Raw genomic sequence first — 18,398 nt, 5'->3', positions numbered from 1 at the left:
CTTACTACCTAAATTCCCGCTTACCAACACTACTGTCTAAACTCCGAACACTTCCTACTCCCAAAAAATCAACCCTGCATGTTGTCATTTTTCGACGTAGCGATCCCTATCAGACCATATACACATTTTTCACACACCACCAACTAGAGCAAGCACGCCAACAATTAGCTGAAATACATTTTTTTTTGTACCAGCCGAATATTAATTCTAATCAACCCTCCCCAATATATTCAGTAATTTATAAACTGGGATTGACTGAATACAATCCTCATAAGGCATGGATGAAGGAACTTAAAAAAAATTTTATAAACTATTATAGTGACTGAACAAACGTGCCCCCCACCTGCCAGCAAGAGGCCGGTCAGATATTGTTGTTGTTGTGCTGCTAACATGAGCATGTGGCCTGCAACAAAACTTCAAATTCGGCAAGGAAAACCAGACGAAGTTGATGTGCATGGCCATTGAAGACATCTGCACGTGGGGAACTCCCACTCCCTGATCGTCTCATGCCGGGCATATGGTAGGTACTGGTGGAAAATGGTAGGGTATGTATACTGTTGTCGATTTGTTTTCCTATCTAATTAATGTATGTATATATTTTGAATTAGGTGGCGTTGACAATGGTGAAGAGCGGTTGATGGTGTTTGCTGCCATGGATGTTTTTTGATGTCTTGCTGTTTTCTCATGAAAGTGTGCCGCGCATCGCATATGGATTATTCCCCAATTACCATTTATGTTTATGGAGTGGGAATGGAACCAACTTGCATCTTGCCTGCAAAATATATACGTCGTCCTCGACAGGTACACCCCACTAGTAGCCATGGTGTCTGTATGTTGTTCTTAGAACATAAATGTGTATGTGTGTGTGTTTGAGTTTACACCCAGCAAACCGAATGTCGGATGTCAGACACGTCTGAACAATTTCGGAAGCAACGTCGTTCAGATTTCTAAACGATTTGTTTGGGAGTGGAAATAGTTCATAAGTTGTACCGATTTCGGAACGAATGTCAGAAGGAAATTTCCTTTCCGAATTTCCCAAGGATTTTCTTCAGATTTCGTTACGATGTCGCACCGACCTCTTGTTCCGAATTTATGTCAATCCCTTCATACCACTTCCGTGAATATATTTTAACGATTTCTGATCAGACATCGGACGTATCGTCCGACTTTTGTTCCGATTACTCTGAAAATGTTCAATAACATGAAAATGAGTTTATAGGCAAGAGGTGTGAAGGGGGTGAAACTCGGTACACAAGGTTCTGTAATCTGAAATTATTCTTTGTGTTTATATTCGTAACACTCAACCCAATACAAAGCAATGAAAATATCAAAATTTTCAAATGATTTCAAATATGTGTGTCAATGAAAATTTGGAAGAAAATAGAAAAACGTTTTCAAAGATAATTATCATAGTCTGACATAAGACTATAATGATTTCTATTTTGGCATATTTATGCTTAATATTGCATAGCCTTTGATGCAGGGCAATTTACCCTGACTTTGCATCCGACCTGTTTCGCAATATAGGGTAGAATTAAATGAATATAGCTGACTGTCATTTCTCTATTTATATGAAAAAGTTTCCCTTACGCTGCAGTTACCCATGCCAGTACATTGGTGCCAATTGAGTACATGTATTGTACTCGAAATTGCCGACAAAGTGTTCGACTGGCATGCATTTTTCTTGTGTGTTTACACAGGCCAGTGCAAGTTCAATTTCAAAAATTATTTTAAGCCGCATTTAACACACAAAATTGCATTATTTTTCAGATTTAAAACACAATCCACAACCTATTTTATTATTTTTGTTTTATTTCGTTTTAAAAAGATTGTTTTCAATCCTAAACATAATGAATCTGGTATTGCCGTCTTTTCACTATTGGATAATCCCAGAGGGGAAATTATTTGTCAACCTATATTTTCATGAAAAACATCAAAATTATGTCTTCATTCACCACTACTATATTGCAGCTACCGAGATGTATTATTTGTGTTTCATAACCATTTTGAAGATATGCGTTAAATCTTTGTATTCTTAAAAGAAACAAACATGTACATGGAGTTCAAAATTTTACTGGTATGAAAAATGTAGTGACAGTGGAGTCGACAATTCAAAAAAATGTAATTGTGGTAGTAAAATATTGTGTATGTACTGAATTTTTCGCACTGTCTCTGGCATGTGTAAAGGTTGGGTTACCTGACTTAAATAAACCATTGATTTGAAATTGGGTAAAGTTATTTTGATTGGTAACAATAAGGTTGTTGCTTGATGGTATGGTTATTCCCAACAAGGCAAATTTATAGACGGTATATGCATGGATTACTACACTAAACGATTTACAAAGACAACATTGTTATTGAAAATCGTTGTCACCGGTAAATATTGTGTAATAGGGTAGTTCAAAAAAAAATTTAGGGAAAAGATAAATAAGTTTTGAAAATTATCTAAAATGGAACAAATTTTGTGCCGTTTCCACGATATTACTTATTTCCCAATACACAATTCTGTGAACGACGATTTTACTCCGTTGTTCGAGTAGAAATACTCTCTGAACGACGAATAAATATGTCCCATCACTCACAAATGAGGGAATTTATCGAAATACTCAATTATGACATGTTTAAATTCAAAATTAAAAATTTGTTGAAAACAAAAATTTTAGGAAACGGAAACAGATGAAGGAAATTTAATGAACTAAACATTTTATATAGATGCAGAAGGTCGTGTTTCCTTCTTAGCTCCACACCATTCCTTGTCCATTAGTTCCACAATCGCGTAAAAAAATCAGAAACAAGTAACTGAAAGTCTGTATTCACGAACATTTATGACATGTCTCTCTTTAATTTTGAAAATAGAAACATATAAAAATATATTAAAAATGCAAAATTATTCAGAGTTTATAGAAAAAAAATGAATGAAACGTGTTTAGTTAAATAATGAAGAAACTTTTAAAGGAAAGTCTATTACTTTTCCTGTTCATTCCATGTATATTTTATGTGTTTCTGGTTCAAATTTTCGTGAATACAAGGAAAGAAAAATTAAGGAAATTTTGTTTATGTTTCTGATAATTACGAATGGTGTCGTGGAAACGGGTTAATTCGTGTACGTTGTTCGCCTGTCGAACAACATAATTGAAACGCGAATTCAGAACTCTTTTTTTTATGATTAACAGAAATATTTTCGGTAGCAAAGTTCGAGGTTTCAAATGTCATGAGTAGACCCTATTACATTGTGAAACCCAAATTTACAAGAAAAAGTAAAAATACAGCTGATTGTCACTTCTACCTTCTATAAATGTGACTTGGTTGTTCCCAAGGCCTATGACAAATCCAGACGTAAGTTGATCCTTGTCACATCAAATAGTTTTAACATCAATATATGTTTAATATATGCGTTTTCGTGATATTTTGTCCCCAAGATAAAAGTATTAAAGTTGTTTAGGGATGACATTACTTCCAACTTAGAGGTAGTTTCCACTATCTATCAATGTCATATAGTGTAAACTACCCCTTAGTAGGGCATAGATGTTTTAAACCCTTAAGGAGACACTTCATCGTTTAAGGTCTTTTGCATGGCATACCCCTATTGGCTTTCCATTTAAATCTTCTAGGGAGTACATATTATTGCCTACAGGCTTTAATATACGGCACTTGATAAACTTACGAGCAAATTTGGCATTATAATTTTTTCCAAAGTCGCTGAGGGAGTAATTTCTTTTGTATACCTCTTGACCGGGAGCGAAAGTAACCATACGTGCCCTTGCGTTATATCTCTTGGCACTTTGCTCATATGCCTGATGCATATTCTGGCGGATTTTGTTCCGTATTATTTCCATTCTATCGTTTCTATCTACGTGCCTGATATCATGGTCTGTCATGGAAAGCAACTTCCTAGCCAACTTATAATCTGATCCATGGGTATACATACTGTGACCAAATAAGGCAAAAAATGGAGTAACACCAGTTGCACTATGGATCGAAGTTCGCAAGGCGCACTCAATGTCTGTGAGGTACAGGTCCCAGTCCCTGTGGTCATTCTCGAGATAGGCCCTTATGGCTGATAGCACTGACTGGTTGACCCGTTCGGATGCATTCGACTGCGGGGCATATGGAGCAGTTTGGATATGATTTATCCCGTACGTTTCAATCATATCTTTGAACGTTTTTGATATGAATTGTGCCCCGTTGTCAGAATGTATCGTCTCGGGTACACCAAACTTTCGAAAAATATCCTCAACCATGAATTTTACTACATTTGACGCAGTGGCCTCTCGCATTGCTTTCAGGAAAGTAAATTTGCTGAAGTGGTCAACAACTATAAAAATGAACGCGTTGCCACTTTTCGAGCGCGGATACTTTCCCAAGAAGTCAATGTAGAGTTTCTGAAATGGAAGTAAAGTCACGACTTCATTTCCTATTAGGGGTTGTGTCCTCTCATTGGTGGGCTTAGTCTCCTTACACACAGTGCAACTGGAGACATATTTTCTGACCTGTGTTGCCATTTGTGGCCAGTAATATTTCTCCCTTAGACGATATAGGGTTTTCGATATTCCTCCATGAGCAGACGTGGTCTTATCGTGGGCTTGCTCAATCAAAACATGGGTTAATGACTCCGGGACCCATAGTTTCCACTGGAACTCTTGGGTATCCGGATCATAAGACGTGTGACTCTTTTTAAACACCATGTTATCCACTATTTTCAGGTCGGGGAGGTTCTCTATGTTATTGGCCACTGTATCGAGCAGTTCCTTATAAGATTCGCTATCGAACTCCGTTGTCTCAAATTCCAAGACCTGATTCACATTTATTTCGTCGACCGTGGGCAAGCGGGACAGCATGTCGGCAACCACGTTGTCCTTCCCCTTGCGGTGCTCAATCTTGAAGTTGAATCCCTGGAGTTGCAATGACCAACGAGCTAAACGACCACTAAGATCTTTTAGGTTCATCAGCCATTGCAAACTCGCGTGATCAGTGATCACCGTAAATTCCATGAGCTCCACATAGGGGCGGAACCTTTGGATTGCCATCACCGCAGCCAGACACTCCTTCTCCGTCACGCTGTAATTTCTCTGACACTTGTTTAGTTTCTTGGAGTAGAAAGCAATCGGGTGTTCATGTCCTTCGCTATTCAGCTGAAACAGAACAGCACCGATGCCATATTCCGATGCGTCGCATTGGATGAAGAAAGGTTTGGAGAAATCAGCGTGACGTAGAACTGGAGCGGAGGTCAAGGCCTTCTTCAGGTCTTCAAAAGCCTCTTTTGCTTTTTCCGATATTTGAAACTTAGGCGATTTCTTGAGGGTATCCGTGAGGGGAGCCGAAAGAGACGCGAAGTCCTTAATGAATCTTCGGTACCACCCCACAGTACCAAGAAAACTCCTGACTTCTCTGGCATTTTTAGGGACTCTGATTTTCTTAATTGCTTCGACCTTGTCGGGGTCGGTCCGCAATACACCGCCACCAATGATAAACCCTAAATACTTTAACTGTTGGAAACAGAACTTCGATTTTGTCAACCCGATAGTTAAATTTGCTCGTTTAAGGCATTCGGCCACCTCGGTTAATAGACGAAGATGCTCGTCGAAGTCGCTTGAAATGATCAGCAAGTCGTCCAGGTACACAAAGACATTCTCCTTCAGTCGTTGGGGAATGACTTTGTCCATCAGTCGGCATAATCTCTGTGCAGCATTGCACAATCCAAACGGCATCACGCGGAATTGGTACAATGGACGACCTGGGACCGTAAAAGCGGTATACGACTTGCTATCTTCGTCCATCTCGATCTGCCAGAACGCGTATTTAAGATCCACGCTGCTTATATAATATGTTTCGTCTATTCGACTTAGTATTCCCTCAATGTTTTGCAGCGGGTACGCGTCCTTTACCGTGAGCTTATTTAACTTTCGGGCATCCAAACAGAAGCGGTTTTTCCCGGGCTTCCTCACTATCGTTGTCCGATTGCTCCACGGGCTCTCACTCTCTTCAATCACCTTAAGGGCTAACATATGGTCAACTTCCTGATACGTGATGTCTTGAACCGCTGGAGACATCGGGTAATGGCGGTCCTTGACCGGTACAGCACCCTCTATAAGTTTGATGGAATGTTTTTCCACGCTGGTACAGCCTAAACCATGTTTTTCGAATGTCATGAATTTATCCACAACTTCCTTCAGCCGTTTCTCTTCATCTGGGGATAACGTATGTGGGTTAAGTTTATACTCAGAACTCGAATCAGCCAAGTCGTTAATAACTTGTTCCACATTTATTTCGGCCACGCCAAGTACATCTGGGGCCAGTTGGAATAGTTTCCAAAAATCAATACCCAGATAAAGTTCCTGTTCCAATTGGGGACATAAAAACAAAGTTATTTCTTTTTCCTGGTTCTGATACTTTATCATCGTTTTTATTTTACCCACGATAAAGTATTGCGTACCCCCAGCGGTTGTGACCTTATTAGACATGGATATTACTGGAATATCTAACTCCTCGACAAGTTCTCGACAATTTACACCCAATATACTCACTGATGCACCGGTGTCTAGGAGTCCATATAGGGCTTTTCCTTGAATGAGGACTTCAGCAAAAACTCTCGGATCAGTGGTACATTTAGTTGCCTTCGATATCGAATCTACCAAATGTCTTTTCTGTTGTCGCCATAACTTAGACTTTTCCCTTAACTTGGCAATTTTCTTGGGTACTACGTTTATCTCTGAGTTGAAGATTTTCTCTCTCACCCTTTCGTAATTTAATTGCCTTTGTTCGAGTGGAACTTGATGCCTCTGGGCTGCCGTAAAATTTTCAATATTTATCTTAACACTATCCTTAACTATATTATTTTTCTTACTACTTCTAATTTGGACTATTTTGGGTTCTATTTCTTTTGGTTCACAGGGTTTGCTGCAGGGTGTGTCTCCCCTGTCTTCTCCACACCCCTTCTCAAGTTTCCCTGTTGACACACAGGACATTTTGGAGTGACGGTGTCTGCTTTGCCACACCTATAGCAGAAAAGTTTTCGAAATTCTGCCGGACAATCCATGAACACATGGCCACTTTCACGACAATTCCAACATACTATGGGAGTTCTGGGTTGGTTTGGCAGTCGTATAGCCGACACATTTTCTTCAACATCTGCCTCTGGTACCTCAGTAGGATTTTCATACACTTCCTCGTAGATCTCATTTACTTGCCTTATGGGCCTTTGTGGAACGGGCATTGGCCTATTTTCGCGCCTGGGGAAGTTACGCTCCGCTTCTATACATTCAATTCGCAATTGTTCAACTGTCGAAATCGACATTTGGTACACATGCCTTTTGATGTCTTCACGAATATTCCCTCTCAAGATCTTTACCATCTCATGGTCATAAATCGGTTGTAACAATCTAGAGCGCAAGATCCCCATCTCAAGAAAATAGTCATTAACACTCTCATTATGCCGCTGTTTTCGTTCCAACAAATCCCTAAGTATATCGAACTTAGACTTAGGGGACTGATACTGGCTTAGGAGGGCTTCCTTTAACCCTTCCCAATCATTATATATTGAATTTTGTCTATGCAGCCAATACCATTCTCTCGCCGGACCTGAAACTAGGAAAGAGAAATCTCTCAAAACCTCAGCCCACGGAATATTATACTGGGCTCGCATTATCTCCAATCGTTTGATGAAATCGTTGACTCTCAGTTCCCTTGGGTCACCGCTGAAATTTAAACCTAACTTATCAACGCGTATTTTTAATGGTTCATAATTGACAGTTGGCATTGGGAAATTTAACTGGCTACATGGTGGTGTTTGATCGGCACTTGGAATTTGTCTATTTGGCTGTGTGTTTACACTACGCATAAAATTCTCGTTGTTAGCGGATATATCATTAACAACATTGTTGGAATTACAATTTGAAGTATTATTTTTGGACTGTTGCGCTGCCGTTGAGGCGTGTACTACAGTGGAGAGTTCTTTCATTCCCTTTGCCAACGACTCGATCATTTTTTTAACATCAGATATTTCAGTTTCGACCATTTTCTTAACTTTATCTTCTAAAGACTTTTGGACAGAGGCGGCTTCATCTTGAACCAGTCCATGCAAATCGGATGTTATTGAACCTGTTGGTTCGTTATTATTTTGATTAACCCCTGTTGCGGATACCTGACCAATGTTTTGATCTCGCCGCATTATTGAATCAGCCAGATCGATAAATTGGAACGCATTCATATTATTATTTTCGGTCATTCTTCTTTGTTTTTGAAAACCAGGATAGTAAGTCGATCTATTTAAGTCAAAGGATTCGGGTCTACCTCTCTTATTCTTTTTACTACTGCGGGTATTGTAGCTCATGACCTATGTGAACAATGGCCTATTTCGTTACTAGACGAATCTCCCAAAATAGTTCGTAATTTATTCAGAAAAGTATATTACTCTGTTTTACCTGCACAGTTCAATATATAAACATTATTCTACACATTTACTAACGACAAATATTAACACAATTTTATTTTTACATACGACAATTACAACATAAATTTGTGGGGGATATTGCTTTTTTCAGAAGCAGTGTGTGTGTGTGGTATTTTATAGTTATTTCAAAATAGTGCTCTCTAATGAGACGCATAGAAGTTTCCAAAACGTTTTTTCTCGCAAATTAACGATTTGTATATACTAACTCCAGTGACCATGACATGTTTATCATTTTATATTGATTAAAAGCTCATGGCATATTATTCAATATTCTGATTTTTGCAGACTCCAATAATCTGAAACCGCTATTGATTTTAACTGGAAATTTATATTTGCATATGTCTAAAATCATTTTTAGGCTATTTCTAAAATTACATTGAAAAAAAAAACACAGGCATCTCAATACAAATTCGTTATATTCCAAGTCGGAATTACGAGTTATTGATTTAACCCTACTTGAAAATGGAGAAAGTAATTATTTAAATTCCTTAGGTATAATATTGCACTTCGTAACCATCTTTCTAAGTTCAGATGCAATCCTATACCACTGATAATCAAACACAAAACTACTTTCTTTTGTATATTTCAAATCTACTAGCATTCTATGGCTATGTGCGTTGGTGTTATTGCACAGAATCACTTCCCTAATATCACTGTTTACAAAGGCCATTAATAAATCGCCATTTTGTCTAGTGGTACTAGGTAAATTAATCTTTCTTTTCGTTTGGGCGCCATCTCTGTTATGTGTGCGTTACCTCGGCGTTCGATTAGGCCAACTGACCGACTGTGAGGACTCCTCAGGGCTAGGGAACTCAACCCGCCAACCGAACCCAGCACACTAACGTCGAAAGAGGGGGTACATTCTATTACTTTTACTTCGTCTTAAAACCATACAAAGGGAAACTTCACGCCGGGATCTTGCTGGAGTGATCCCGCACTAGCCCACCCTACCTGGGTCCAGAATGTCCTTACCTTGATTTCCTCTGGACCCCCACAAACCACACTTCTCCAATCACACTCTTACTTCACGCCAACATCCCCCAAATGACACAAAATTAGCAACACATTATTATTTAAAATTTAAATACTAACACATATTGATTTATTGGGCAAATAATTAAATCTATTAAACATTTAAGATTTCTAATAATTTCCTCATAATAGATCGCGTAAAAATAACAAACAAAAATATGAAATAGAATAATAGGTAAGAATAATACCTGGATTTCTCTACTCAAATAAAAATGGCTTCAATCCTCCGTGGAAGAAAAGCATTAAACCTTCACCTTGTATTTTCGCGCTCAAAAATCGCGCCTTTTGACCTTTACTCTACCACCTAAAAGAGCTCTCTTAACTGGGTATTTTGCCGCCAAACCTATCGGCACAAAAATCAACTCAACAAGGATACGAGATAATCCTCTTACAACACACTCAGCCTTTTGTTAAACTACTCCTGGTATTTTTCCCTTACAATATAAAGATTAACTTATGACCCATAAAAATTTACACAAAGCAATATGATTTTTATATAGAATGATTTTTAATATTATATGAATAATAATTTTAAACTCCTTTCTGTTACTTTCAGATCTCTGCAGGCTCGATTTCTTGGTAATTTCCTTAATATACGTTACGCACCGAAATTGCAAAGGCAAAGGGTGCAAATAACAAAAATGCCACATACAGCATATAAAAATTCGTACAAAACAGCACATAAAATATGTACAAAAACAGCATCAAATACGTACAAAAAGACAAACACAACGGTAAGATACCTTTTACCTGGTATATTCATAAATTTGATTGACTTTATATTCTTGTTTCTCGCAGCTTGCAACATACGTTTCGGATGGCGAAATTTTAAACGCCTCAAAACCCATTAAAATGCGGCCGGATCTTTATATATATACGTCTTTGCTAGAGCAGCGATTGGAGACAAAAAGGAGACGCACCCGCTTCACGTAATGATCGGCCAAATCCGCCCAGATACCGAAAATGTCTTTAAAATGCAATTATGGCCAAGAAAAGCTCCTATTTCAGCCAACAAAATGATTTCCACGGGCTCCAAAAATTTTTGCCTGCCACCAGCACCGCTGCTTTCTCTTCCGCCAATCGGCCACCAAGAAAAACTGTGGATATCTTGCCGTTGTGTGCCACCAAAAACTTCCAGCTTCCAACAAATTCCGGGCCAGCCAGTATACAGTCGGAAAGTATCTATTAAAGCACATAGACCACACATTTTACAACCTACTTTCATCACATCACCACTAATTTAACTTACAATATTTTAAAATAAAAGTAACGAACAAAATGTTTATCTTTTTGATTCACTGCCGTCTGGGCGTTATATTGACTCGGGTAACGTCTTTACTATGATTTTTGGTTTTTCCTTTGTTCACCTCCTTATATAGCCCTCAATCTAGCACTCCCGCCAGACGCTAATTTTCCACAAAACACCATTTTCCTTCATAATTTTCAATTTTCTTTGTAGGCTATTCTTCTTATCTGTCAATTTCCATCTATTCACGTGGAATTGATGACTTACTATTGTGACTGTCTCATCAGCTGGTAATAAATTTAATATTAAAATGTAACGAACTCAACCAGTCTAACATTCAAATATAATCTTCCCATTCGGACTATTTTCCTCTCATCATCCTGCGAATATTACCTCTCACCACTATTCATCCTAGCCCATGGCACATTTTTATCTGATTTGCTCGTTTTTACCCAAATTTAATCATATTTGGAAGATAAATTCGAACCGTTTACATGTGCGTTAATTTTTCTTATTTATGGCGCATTTACACCAACCTTACTACCTAAATTCCCGCTTACCAACACTACTGTCTAAACTCCGAACACTTCCTACTCCCAAAAAATCAACCCTGCATGTTGTCATTTTTCGACGTAGCGATCCCTATCAGACCATATACACATTTTTCACACACCACCAACTAGAGCAAGCACGCCAACAATTAGCTGAAATACATTTTTTTTTGTACCAGCCGAATATTAATTCTAATCAACCCTCCCCAATATATTCAGTAATTTATAAACTGGGATTGACTGAATACAATCCTCATAAGGCATGGATGAAGGAACTTAAAAAAAATTTTATAAACTATTATAGTGACTGAACAAACGTGCCCCCCACCTGCCAGCAAGAGGCCGGTCAGATATTGTTGTTGTTGTGCTGCTAACATGAGCATGTGGCCTGCAACAAAAGCAGCACACACTTTAAGGAGTGGCTGTATTGCTGTTGATCTGTATGTTTTTAAAGTCATTTTTTAATGCCTCTACTATATAAAATTAAACAGCGTCTTTTGGAAGCCGAAAATAGGCTTTAAACCTAAAAAATTAGCAATTATTTTGATGAATTTTGGAAATCAAACAAACACACAGTACTGATGGCAATTCTAAAGGTAGAAACACAATGAAATACCCCGCTTTATCACGCTCAGTTTCATGTAAATGACTAAAGGCCAAGTACAACCTAATTCAAATGAATGAGGCAGCATTTGAATTAGGTAGTACTTGGCCTTTAATCTTTGACATGAAACTGAGCGTGAAAAAAGCGGCGTATTTCATTCTGTTCACACCTTAAAGGATTAGATTTATCTCTTAAGTGTCGTCTGATAGATGCTACGCTAAGTATATGTTCTTCACTATCATCAAAAAATACTCTTATGTTAGACGCTAAAACTTTCATACGAAACTTTTCCATTATTTTGGCGTTCATAGATCGAGTTCCATACAAAAGTAATTTTATGAAATTACTGTAATGGGGAACTCGACCTAAGAACGCCAAAATAATGGGAAAGTTTCGTATGAAAGTTTCAGCGTGTAACATAAGAGATAGTTCCACTGAGCTTAACATTTTAGAAAACTATAACTTTTGTGTACAACTTTCTAATTTATTCAAATCAAAACTTCCGAAGTGTTGAAGCTAATAGATGGACGCAATATACAAATATTAGTAAAACTCTTTAATGATGTATATGATACAGGCCAGTACCCACATGACTGGTTATTATCGACCTTTATAGCAATACCGAAGATGCATGCAAAGAATTGCAGTGAGTACAGACTGATTAGCCTCATGTGCCACATCCTAAAAATTTTTCTAAGAATAATACACACAAGAATATACCCCATATGTGAAAAGGCTATGGGAGAACCACAATTTGGATTCAAAGAGGGCATGGGGACGAGAGAGGCTTTACTCTCCATGCAGATACTGGTGCAGAAGTGCAGAGATGTCCAGAAAGATGTTTTCCTTTGCTTCATAGATTATGTAAAGGCATTGGACACAGTTCAACACGACAAGCTAATATATATACTGAAAGATATTGGAGTTGGGGAAAAGAAAATAAGATGCATTAAAAACTTATACTGGAGTCAAACTGCGCGGATTGAGATAAATGGCGAAACTACAGACGAAATTATTATATCAAAAGGAGTAAGACAGGGGTGCATATTGTCTACTATGCTTTTCAACATCTATTCCCAAAAAATATTTAATGAAGCCGTGGAAAATGAAAGAATAGGTATAAAAATAAATGGACGAACCATAAATAATATACGATATGCAGATGATACCGTAATAGTAGCTAGCAGTCTACCTGGTTTACAAAGGCTCGTAGATAAACTTACAAGGGTGAGCGAAGCAAATGGCCTAAAAATAAACATTAAAAAAACAAAATACATGGTTGTGAGTAAGAAAAATGACCACTATCACACCATACTAAAAATTAATAATAAAAATATTGAGCGAGTCACTAATTTCACATACCTTGGAGAATTGTTAAATGAAAAATGGGACTCTTCCAAGGAAATCAAACGTCGTATAGAGATGGCCAGAGATGCATTTTTAAAATACAAAACAGTCTTTACAAATCACGATATAAGCCTCTCAACAAAAGTCAGATTCGTAAAATGCTATATCTGGTCCGTACTACTTTACGCAGTTGAGACATGGACCATCAAAATTGCAGATGAGAAAAAACTTGAATCCTTCGAGATATGGGTCAACCGAAGGATTTTAAAGATACCATGGACTGATCATGTAACAAACCAGGACGTTTTACGCAGAATGGGTTTAGATAGACAATTGCTGCGACATGCCAAACTCGGAAAATTGCATATTTGGGACATCTGATGAGAAATGAAAAGTATAAATTCCTGCAAACCATCATAAAGGGCAATGTAGAAGGAAAAAGAGGAAGAGGCAGGAGAGAATTGAACTGGCTGAAAAACATACAAGATTGGACAGGCTGCCATGATGAAAGAAGCATGATTTCGGCGGCAAAAAATAGAGAGCTGTTTATGCCTGTATAATATAAAATAAAATAGCATAACACATGTATAATAATATTGTATGATCGCTTATATCCGGATAACGGATTTGCAAATAAAGAAGAAGAAAACAAAAAACGCTCCGCAACATCACCGATAACTTTTTATCGACGATTTTTTTCTATCGCTTTATGTAGTAGATTTTATAAATTTTATCACAGAGACGATAGACGACGCGACATGACTCGCGTCTCAATACGGAATCGACCCATAAAATTCGTCGGTATAGGTCCACGTTTCGATATAGCCCCCTTAGAACGGTACCTCCCGATTTTCGTAATACTGAAGATTGTGACGTCAATATCCCACCGAAATGGCTGAAATTCGTTATTTAGTCTTCCAAGAGTTATAAAATATTCCAACTTGTGGTGTACGGTATTACAAGTTCGGCCCGGCCGAACTTAACGCCGTTCTTACTTGTTTGAATTGCTTTAAAGTTCAACAAACAGATTCCATTTAGGACCTTTTTATTCTTTCAGACCACATATTGGACTTCAAGGATCACATCTCTTTAATCATGTCTAAAGCGTATAAAATTCTTGGATTTGTCAAGAATTCCCTATCTTAGATATCTTAGTTACAAAGCAATTGTATATATCCTTTGTTCGTTCAAGTCTGGAGTATGGGTCGATATTCTATGGAACCATGAATACTCTATTCATTCTAATGTCATTGAATCTGTCCAAAAACAGTTTTTTTTTTTTTGTTTTGCCTGAGAGGTCGTGGATGGAATCCACAATCTTTACCCACATACATATGAACATAGATAAGAAGTTGCCAACATTAAAAAGTCATCAATCAATGCTATGCTGAGTTTTATTTTTGTTGTAAACATTATTCACGGCATAATAACTTCTGAGATTTTATTAGACAGAATCAGTTTGAATGTCCCAATTAGACCAACCCGAATTACTCGCTTCTTCAAATCCATTATTTTACAGCTAATTATGCAAACAACGATCCCCTCCGCCTTCTCCTTGTTGAATTTAAGAAACTACGTACATAATCTTATATATCTTTCTTAAAAAAATAATCATATACCTTAACACATACAGTTAGACAACAAATGCATTGCAAAAACCAAAATTGTAGAAAATTTAATATTAATTGTTCGTTTATGGCAATTATGTAAAAACTATCAGCCCTATTCTGAACGCTTGGGAGTTGGGAATTTTTTCCCATTCCCATTTTCGTATTCTGAACAAAATTTTGTGGGAGTTTTTTTTCCCATTTCCCCTCATTCTGAATGAAGTTCGAATTGGGAATTTGTTCCCATGGGAAAGAAGTATACATTCAGCCCTATTCTGAACATTCCCATGGGAACTGTTTCCCATGGGAGCGAAATTTCCCATTCCCACGTTTTCCATATTCTAAACGACGTGGGAAGAGCAAACCATGGGAGCTGAAATTTCGAAATTCGAAATTAGTTACACCAAATTATTATAGCATACTTTTGGGAGCTGTAATTTTGTTTTGTAATACAAAATGCCTATTTGCATTGAATTCGCGGTTTTTGAATTAGATTAGCAAAAGCACAACTCACTTAATTCAACAACCGTGCATTGATTTATGAATTTTTAAGTGAATGGAGTCAGCGATGTGTGATGTTGTTCTAATAAGCTCATTTTCTTCAGAATGTGCGAATTGGTGTAAGCATTTTTTTAATTAGTAGGCAAAAATAATTTTTGTGTATAAAGTAATCGGAACTTTTTAAGTTTGTAACGAATTTAAAAATTGTATGTTGATACGGAGTAATTTTAGCTAGGGGTTTAACGAGTATATCGCTAGTTTTACTTATTCCTAATGATCGCTAGAACTCGTATTTTGCATATTTAAAAAAAATCAAAAAGATAAATTCGGATATTTTTCTCAATTATTACATATTTTTGCGTGTTATTACATATCGTCACCATAAATTTCCGAAGAGGTATCTCAAAAAAAAAAAAATAAATAAATAAATAAAATACGCTTTTGATTGAATCTAAAAATAAAACACGTGCCCTTGAAAAATTTCAAGCTTCTACGTTCAAAAATAACGATCCTATTCAAGAAAAGGCATTTCGGAAAATGGAATAACATTGCAATAATTTGGCATATATGTATGTACGTTTGTGTGATCGTTGTCGTGTCGTTGAGGAGACTAACACGTTTTCAATAGAACGTTAGTCGTCTGATTTAAAAAACCCGAAGGTTATATTACGAAAATGAATAAAAGTTGTAAAGATTGTATATATAATGGTTATTTTCCAATATATTTTAATAACTGTGCTACAGTGAAAATTTGCAGGGGTTCTAATGCATAAATTCGGTTTTGCGGGAGTCCACAGAAGACGGAAATCCCTTTGGTTTCTTTGGGTCACTTCGGTTTTTCATTTTATAACGTTAAATGTAGTGAAAATGGGTTTTCTTGGATTTTCAACTTTAAACGGACATTACTTCTTTTTTCCACTACCGATTCGCAAACTCTGTATTTCATTATAAAGGGGAGAGTAATGCCTTTCGAACAAGCCATAGATTTTTAAAATCGGTTAACAAATGGCTAAGTAATAGTGGTTTAAGTGTGACAAAAACGCATTAAAAAACAGTAAAATGTTTTTCCTTGTGCTCTAGGCTGCGTAAGTGTCCTGTCCTAAGGGACCTCTGCTTGTGGAGCAAGAAACTGTTCACCGCGATTGCTGGCAAGTCGTTATTTACCCGGACGTTAGCTCAGCCTTTGGGGCCGCAGTTCTTGCTGGTGAACGAGCTTCTCAGCAGAGTGGACAAAAAACCATTTTCTATTGCCAGGTTGGATAATAATACAAAAGTTTATGGCAACAATGTCGTACGAGAATGTAAACAGACTTGATTATTGGTTATGATTAGTTTCATGGCGCTGGTTAGTTGATAATAACGCCGGGGAAATCCCACCCCACCATGGTATTCCCATTCCCCTACTCATATTGGAATACCCCTACTTTACACCACCTGTTTTCGTCTAAGTTTTCTTACCTTTGAATTCTCTTAGTTAGCCATTATGAAAAATCACAAAATTTCAATAAACATTACAATAGTTTTTATTAACTTCCATTTTCAGTTACAAAAATATCATTCTTATTGTGAATCCTTTCATTTTACGTTACCGAGACGATTCATAATTGCAACGCTAAACTACTATTAAATCAAAATTCAAAAAAAATCAATATGTATATTTAAACAACTAATTTTATGCTTCTTCTTCCTTCTTTTTAGGTGAGGACTGCATGAGGTAACGATCTGCGGCTTTCCCGAGCAGAGGTACTGGCGATGGATCGGGAGTATTCCCCAAGGTAAGTATGCGTTTTCGTAAGGTGAGTATTTGTAAGGTAAGTAGTCGTAATGTACGTATTTAGCATCTAATTATATTCCAGGAGTAAATTTTATATATATATACATTAAATTCTCTTCCTTTTTTTCTAGTTTCAGAAAGGACAACAAATGTAGATGACACTCCCACTCTGAGCGTCGAGATTACCACTGACGTCCCTATAACCCTAGTCTGAGCTCAAACACGAGTACAAGGATTATCTACCCAATAAGCTGCTAAAGGTAGGAACATGCAAAAAAACTAAACACTTGTTACCCTCTTCTCACTAATATTTTCCTTCTTTTTTATCTTTTTATGCTACCCGGAATGTAACTATAAGCTGGTCATACATCTGTCTGTCTGAGTGGAGCAGTATAAGTGTGAGTGTGGGAATTATACCAAAAGGCAAGCCGGGCTGGACATGCCATGAATCCTGCGCCTCCCACGATGGATTGGATGGGTGTTGGGTGTGGTACCAGGAGTTGCGGCTGCTTATTTCAATATTGTTAATTTAGTTTTAATCTTGGTTAACTTTGTTTAATGTTTAGTTGCGTTCGCTTTAATTTATCTTAGTCTTTTTATTTGTGTATGGAAAATCTCAGTTTTGATATTTTATTACTTAATTTATTTTATCCCTTTTTTTAGGATTTAAGTGTCCTGTCCTGGGTCGAAAATGAAAACCATGATGGTCTATTTTGTGGGTAGGTGTCGCTGTGCTGGCATGGTGGCGTGTCACACGGCTAACGCTCGCCGGATGGTGGGGTTCTTTGCGACACTCTATCCTATAAGACAAGCACTAGAAAAATACATCATGCCAGTCTAGATAAAAAGAAGGAAAATGATAATGATAAACGGCCCAAAAGAGAAACGGAGACTACAGGAAAAAAATAAAAAGGATCAGCACCACACTTACCAAAATGTAAAGAAGTCGTACCTCATCTGGTATTATGACGAGGATCAGCCCTCCCACTGGACATCAGGTCCACCATAGCAACTCCACAAGTTCGGTTGCCCCGTACCTACCTACCCCAGTTATCGTTCCCCCTTTATTTCCTTATATTGTGAGATCTACATGATCTCAGTGAAAGACATATTTTTAAACGTTATAAATTGCATTATGTACATTTTATTGCATGAAAAAAAAAAACAATTTTGAATTCCATTAAACGATACTATTAAAATCAATCATTCCATTTGAAAAACATATGTAAATCTTAAAATGCTATGTCGATAAGAATAGAAACATCTACGTCTCCAAAATAACATTTT

The 18,398-nt window shown here is 37.3% G+C and overlaps 1 protein-coding gene and 2 long non-coding RNA genes across 5 annotated transcripts; 2 read left to right on the top strand and 1 right to left on the bottom strand.

Annotated features, from left to right (window-relative positions):
• Positions 1-129: 129 nt before the first annotated feature.
• Positions 130-10,760, top strand: LOC141399749 (uncharacterized). Of its 3 annotated transcripts, XM_073979016.1 has the most exons (5): positions 136-233; positions 320-545; positions 609-801; positions 10,038-10,215; positions 10,280-10,760. In XM_073979016.1, the coding sequence occupies exons 3-5, from the start codon at positions 734-736 to the stop codon at positions 10,412-10,414; spliced, it is 381 nt and encodes a 126-aa protein (XP_073835117.1). In that variant the 5' UTR covers positions 136-233; positions 320-545; positions 609-733; the 3' UTR covers positions 10,415-10,760. The 3 variants fall into 3 exon arrangements, with proteins under 3 accessions (XP_073835115.1, XP_073835117.1, XP_073835116.1); XM_073979014.1 differs by having other exon boundaries at positions 130-520; positions 10,280-10,414; XM_073979015.1 differs by having other exon boundaries at positions 146-545.
• LOC141399750 (uncharacterized) lies at positions 9,522-10,966 on the bottom strand. The gene is made up of 2 exons (XR_012411929.1): positions 10,731-10,966; positions 9,522-10,663 (listed from the first exon to the last, which is right to left on the bottom strand). It is a non-coding gene; the product is annotated as an uncharacterized lncRNA (long non-coding RNA).
• A 178-nt stretch (positions 10,967-11,144) lies between these two features.
• On the top strand, positions 11,145-13,895 carry LOC141399768 (uncharacterized). The gene is made up of 2 exons (XR_012411941.1): positions 11,145-11,718; positions 12,335-13,895. It is a non-coding gene; the product is annotated as an uncharacterized lncRNA (long non-coding RNA).
• Positions 13,896-18,398: the final 4,503 nt, after the last annotated feature.

Source organism: Musca autumnalis, unplaced genomic scaffold, assembly GCF_047663935.1.
Source record: "Musca autumnalis isolate F117 unplaced genomic scaffold, ASM4766393v1 scaffold_3, whole genome shotgun sequence".
Classification (NCBI taxonomy): Eukaryota; Metazoa; Arthropoda; class Insecta; order Diptera; family Muscidae; genus Musca; species Musca autumnalis.
Note: the sequence above shows the minus strand (reverse complement) of the source record. Positions and strands in the feature narration are given on the sequence as shown.

Excerpts from the sequence above, each read along its gene's own strand:
- LOC141399749 (XM_073979016.1), top strand. The coding sequence starts at position 734 with ATGTTTATGGAGTGGGAATGGAACCAACTTGCATCTTGCCTGCAAAAT. Across the intron at positions 802-10,037 it reads ATATACGTCGTCCTCGACAG|ATCTCTGCAGGCTCGATTTC; the intron begins GTACACCCCACT and ends TGTTACTTTCAG. Across the intron at positions 10,216-10,279 it reads ACAAAAAGACAAACACAACG|CTTGCAACATACGTTTCGGA; the intron begins GTAAGATACCTT and ends TGTTTCTCGCAG.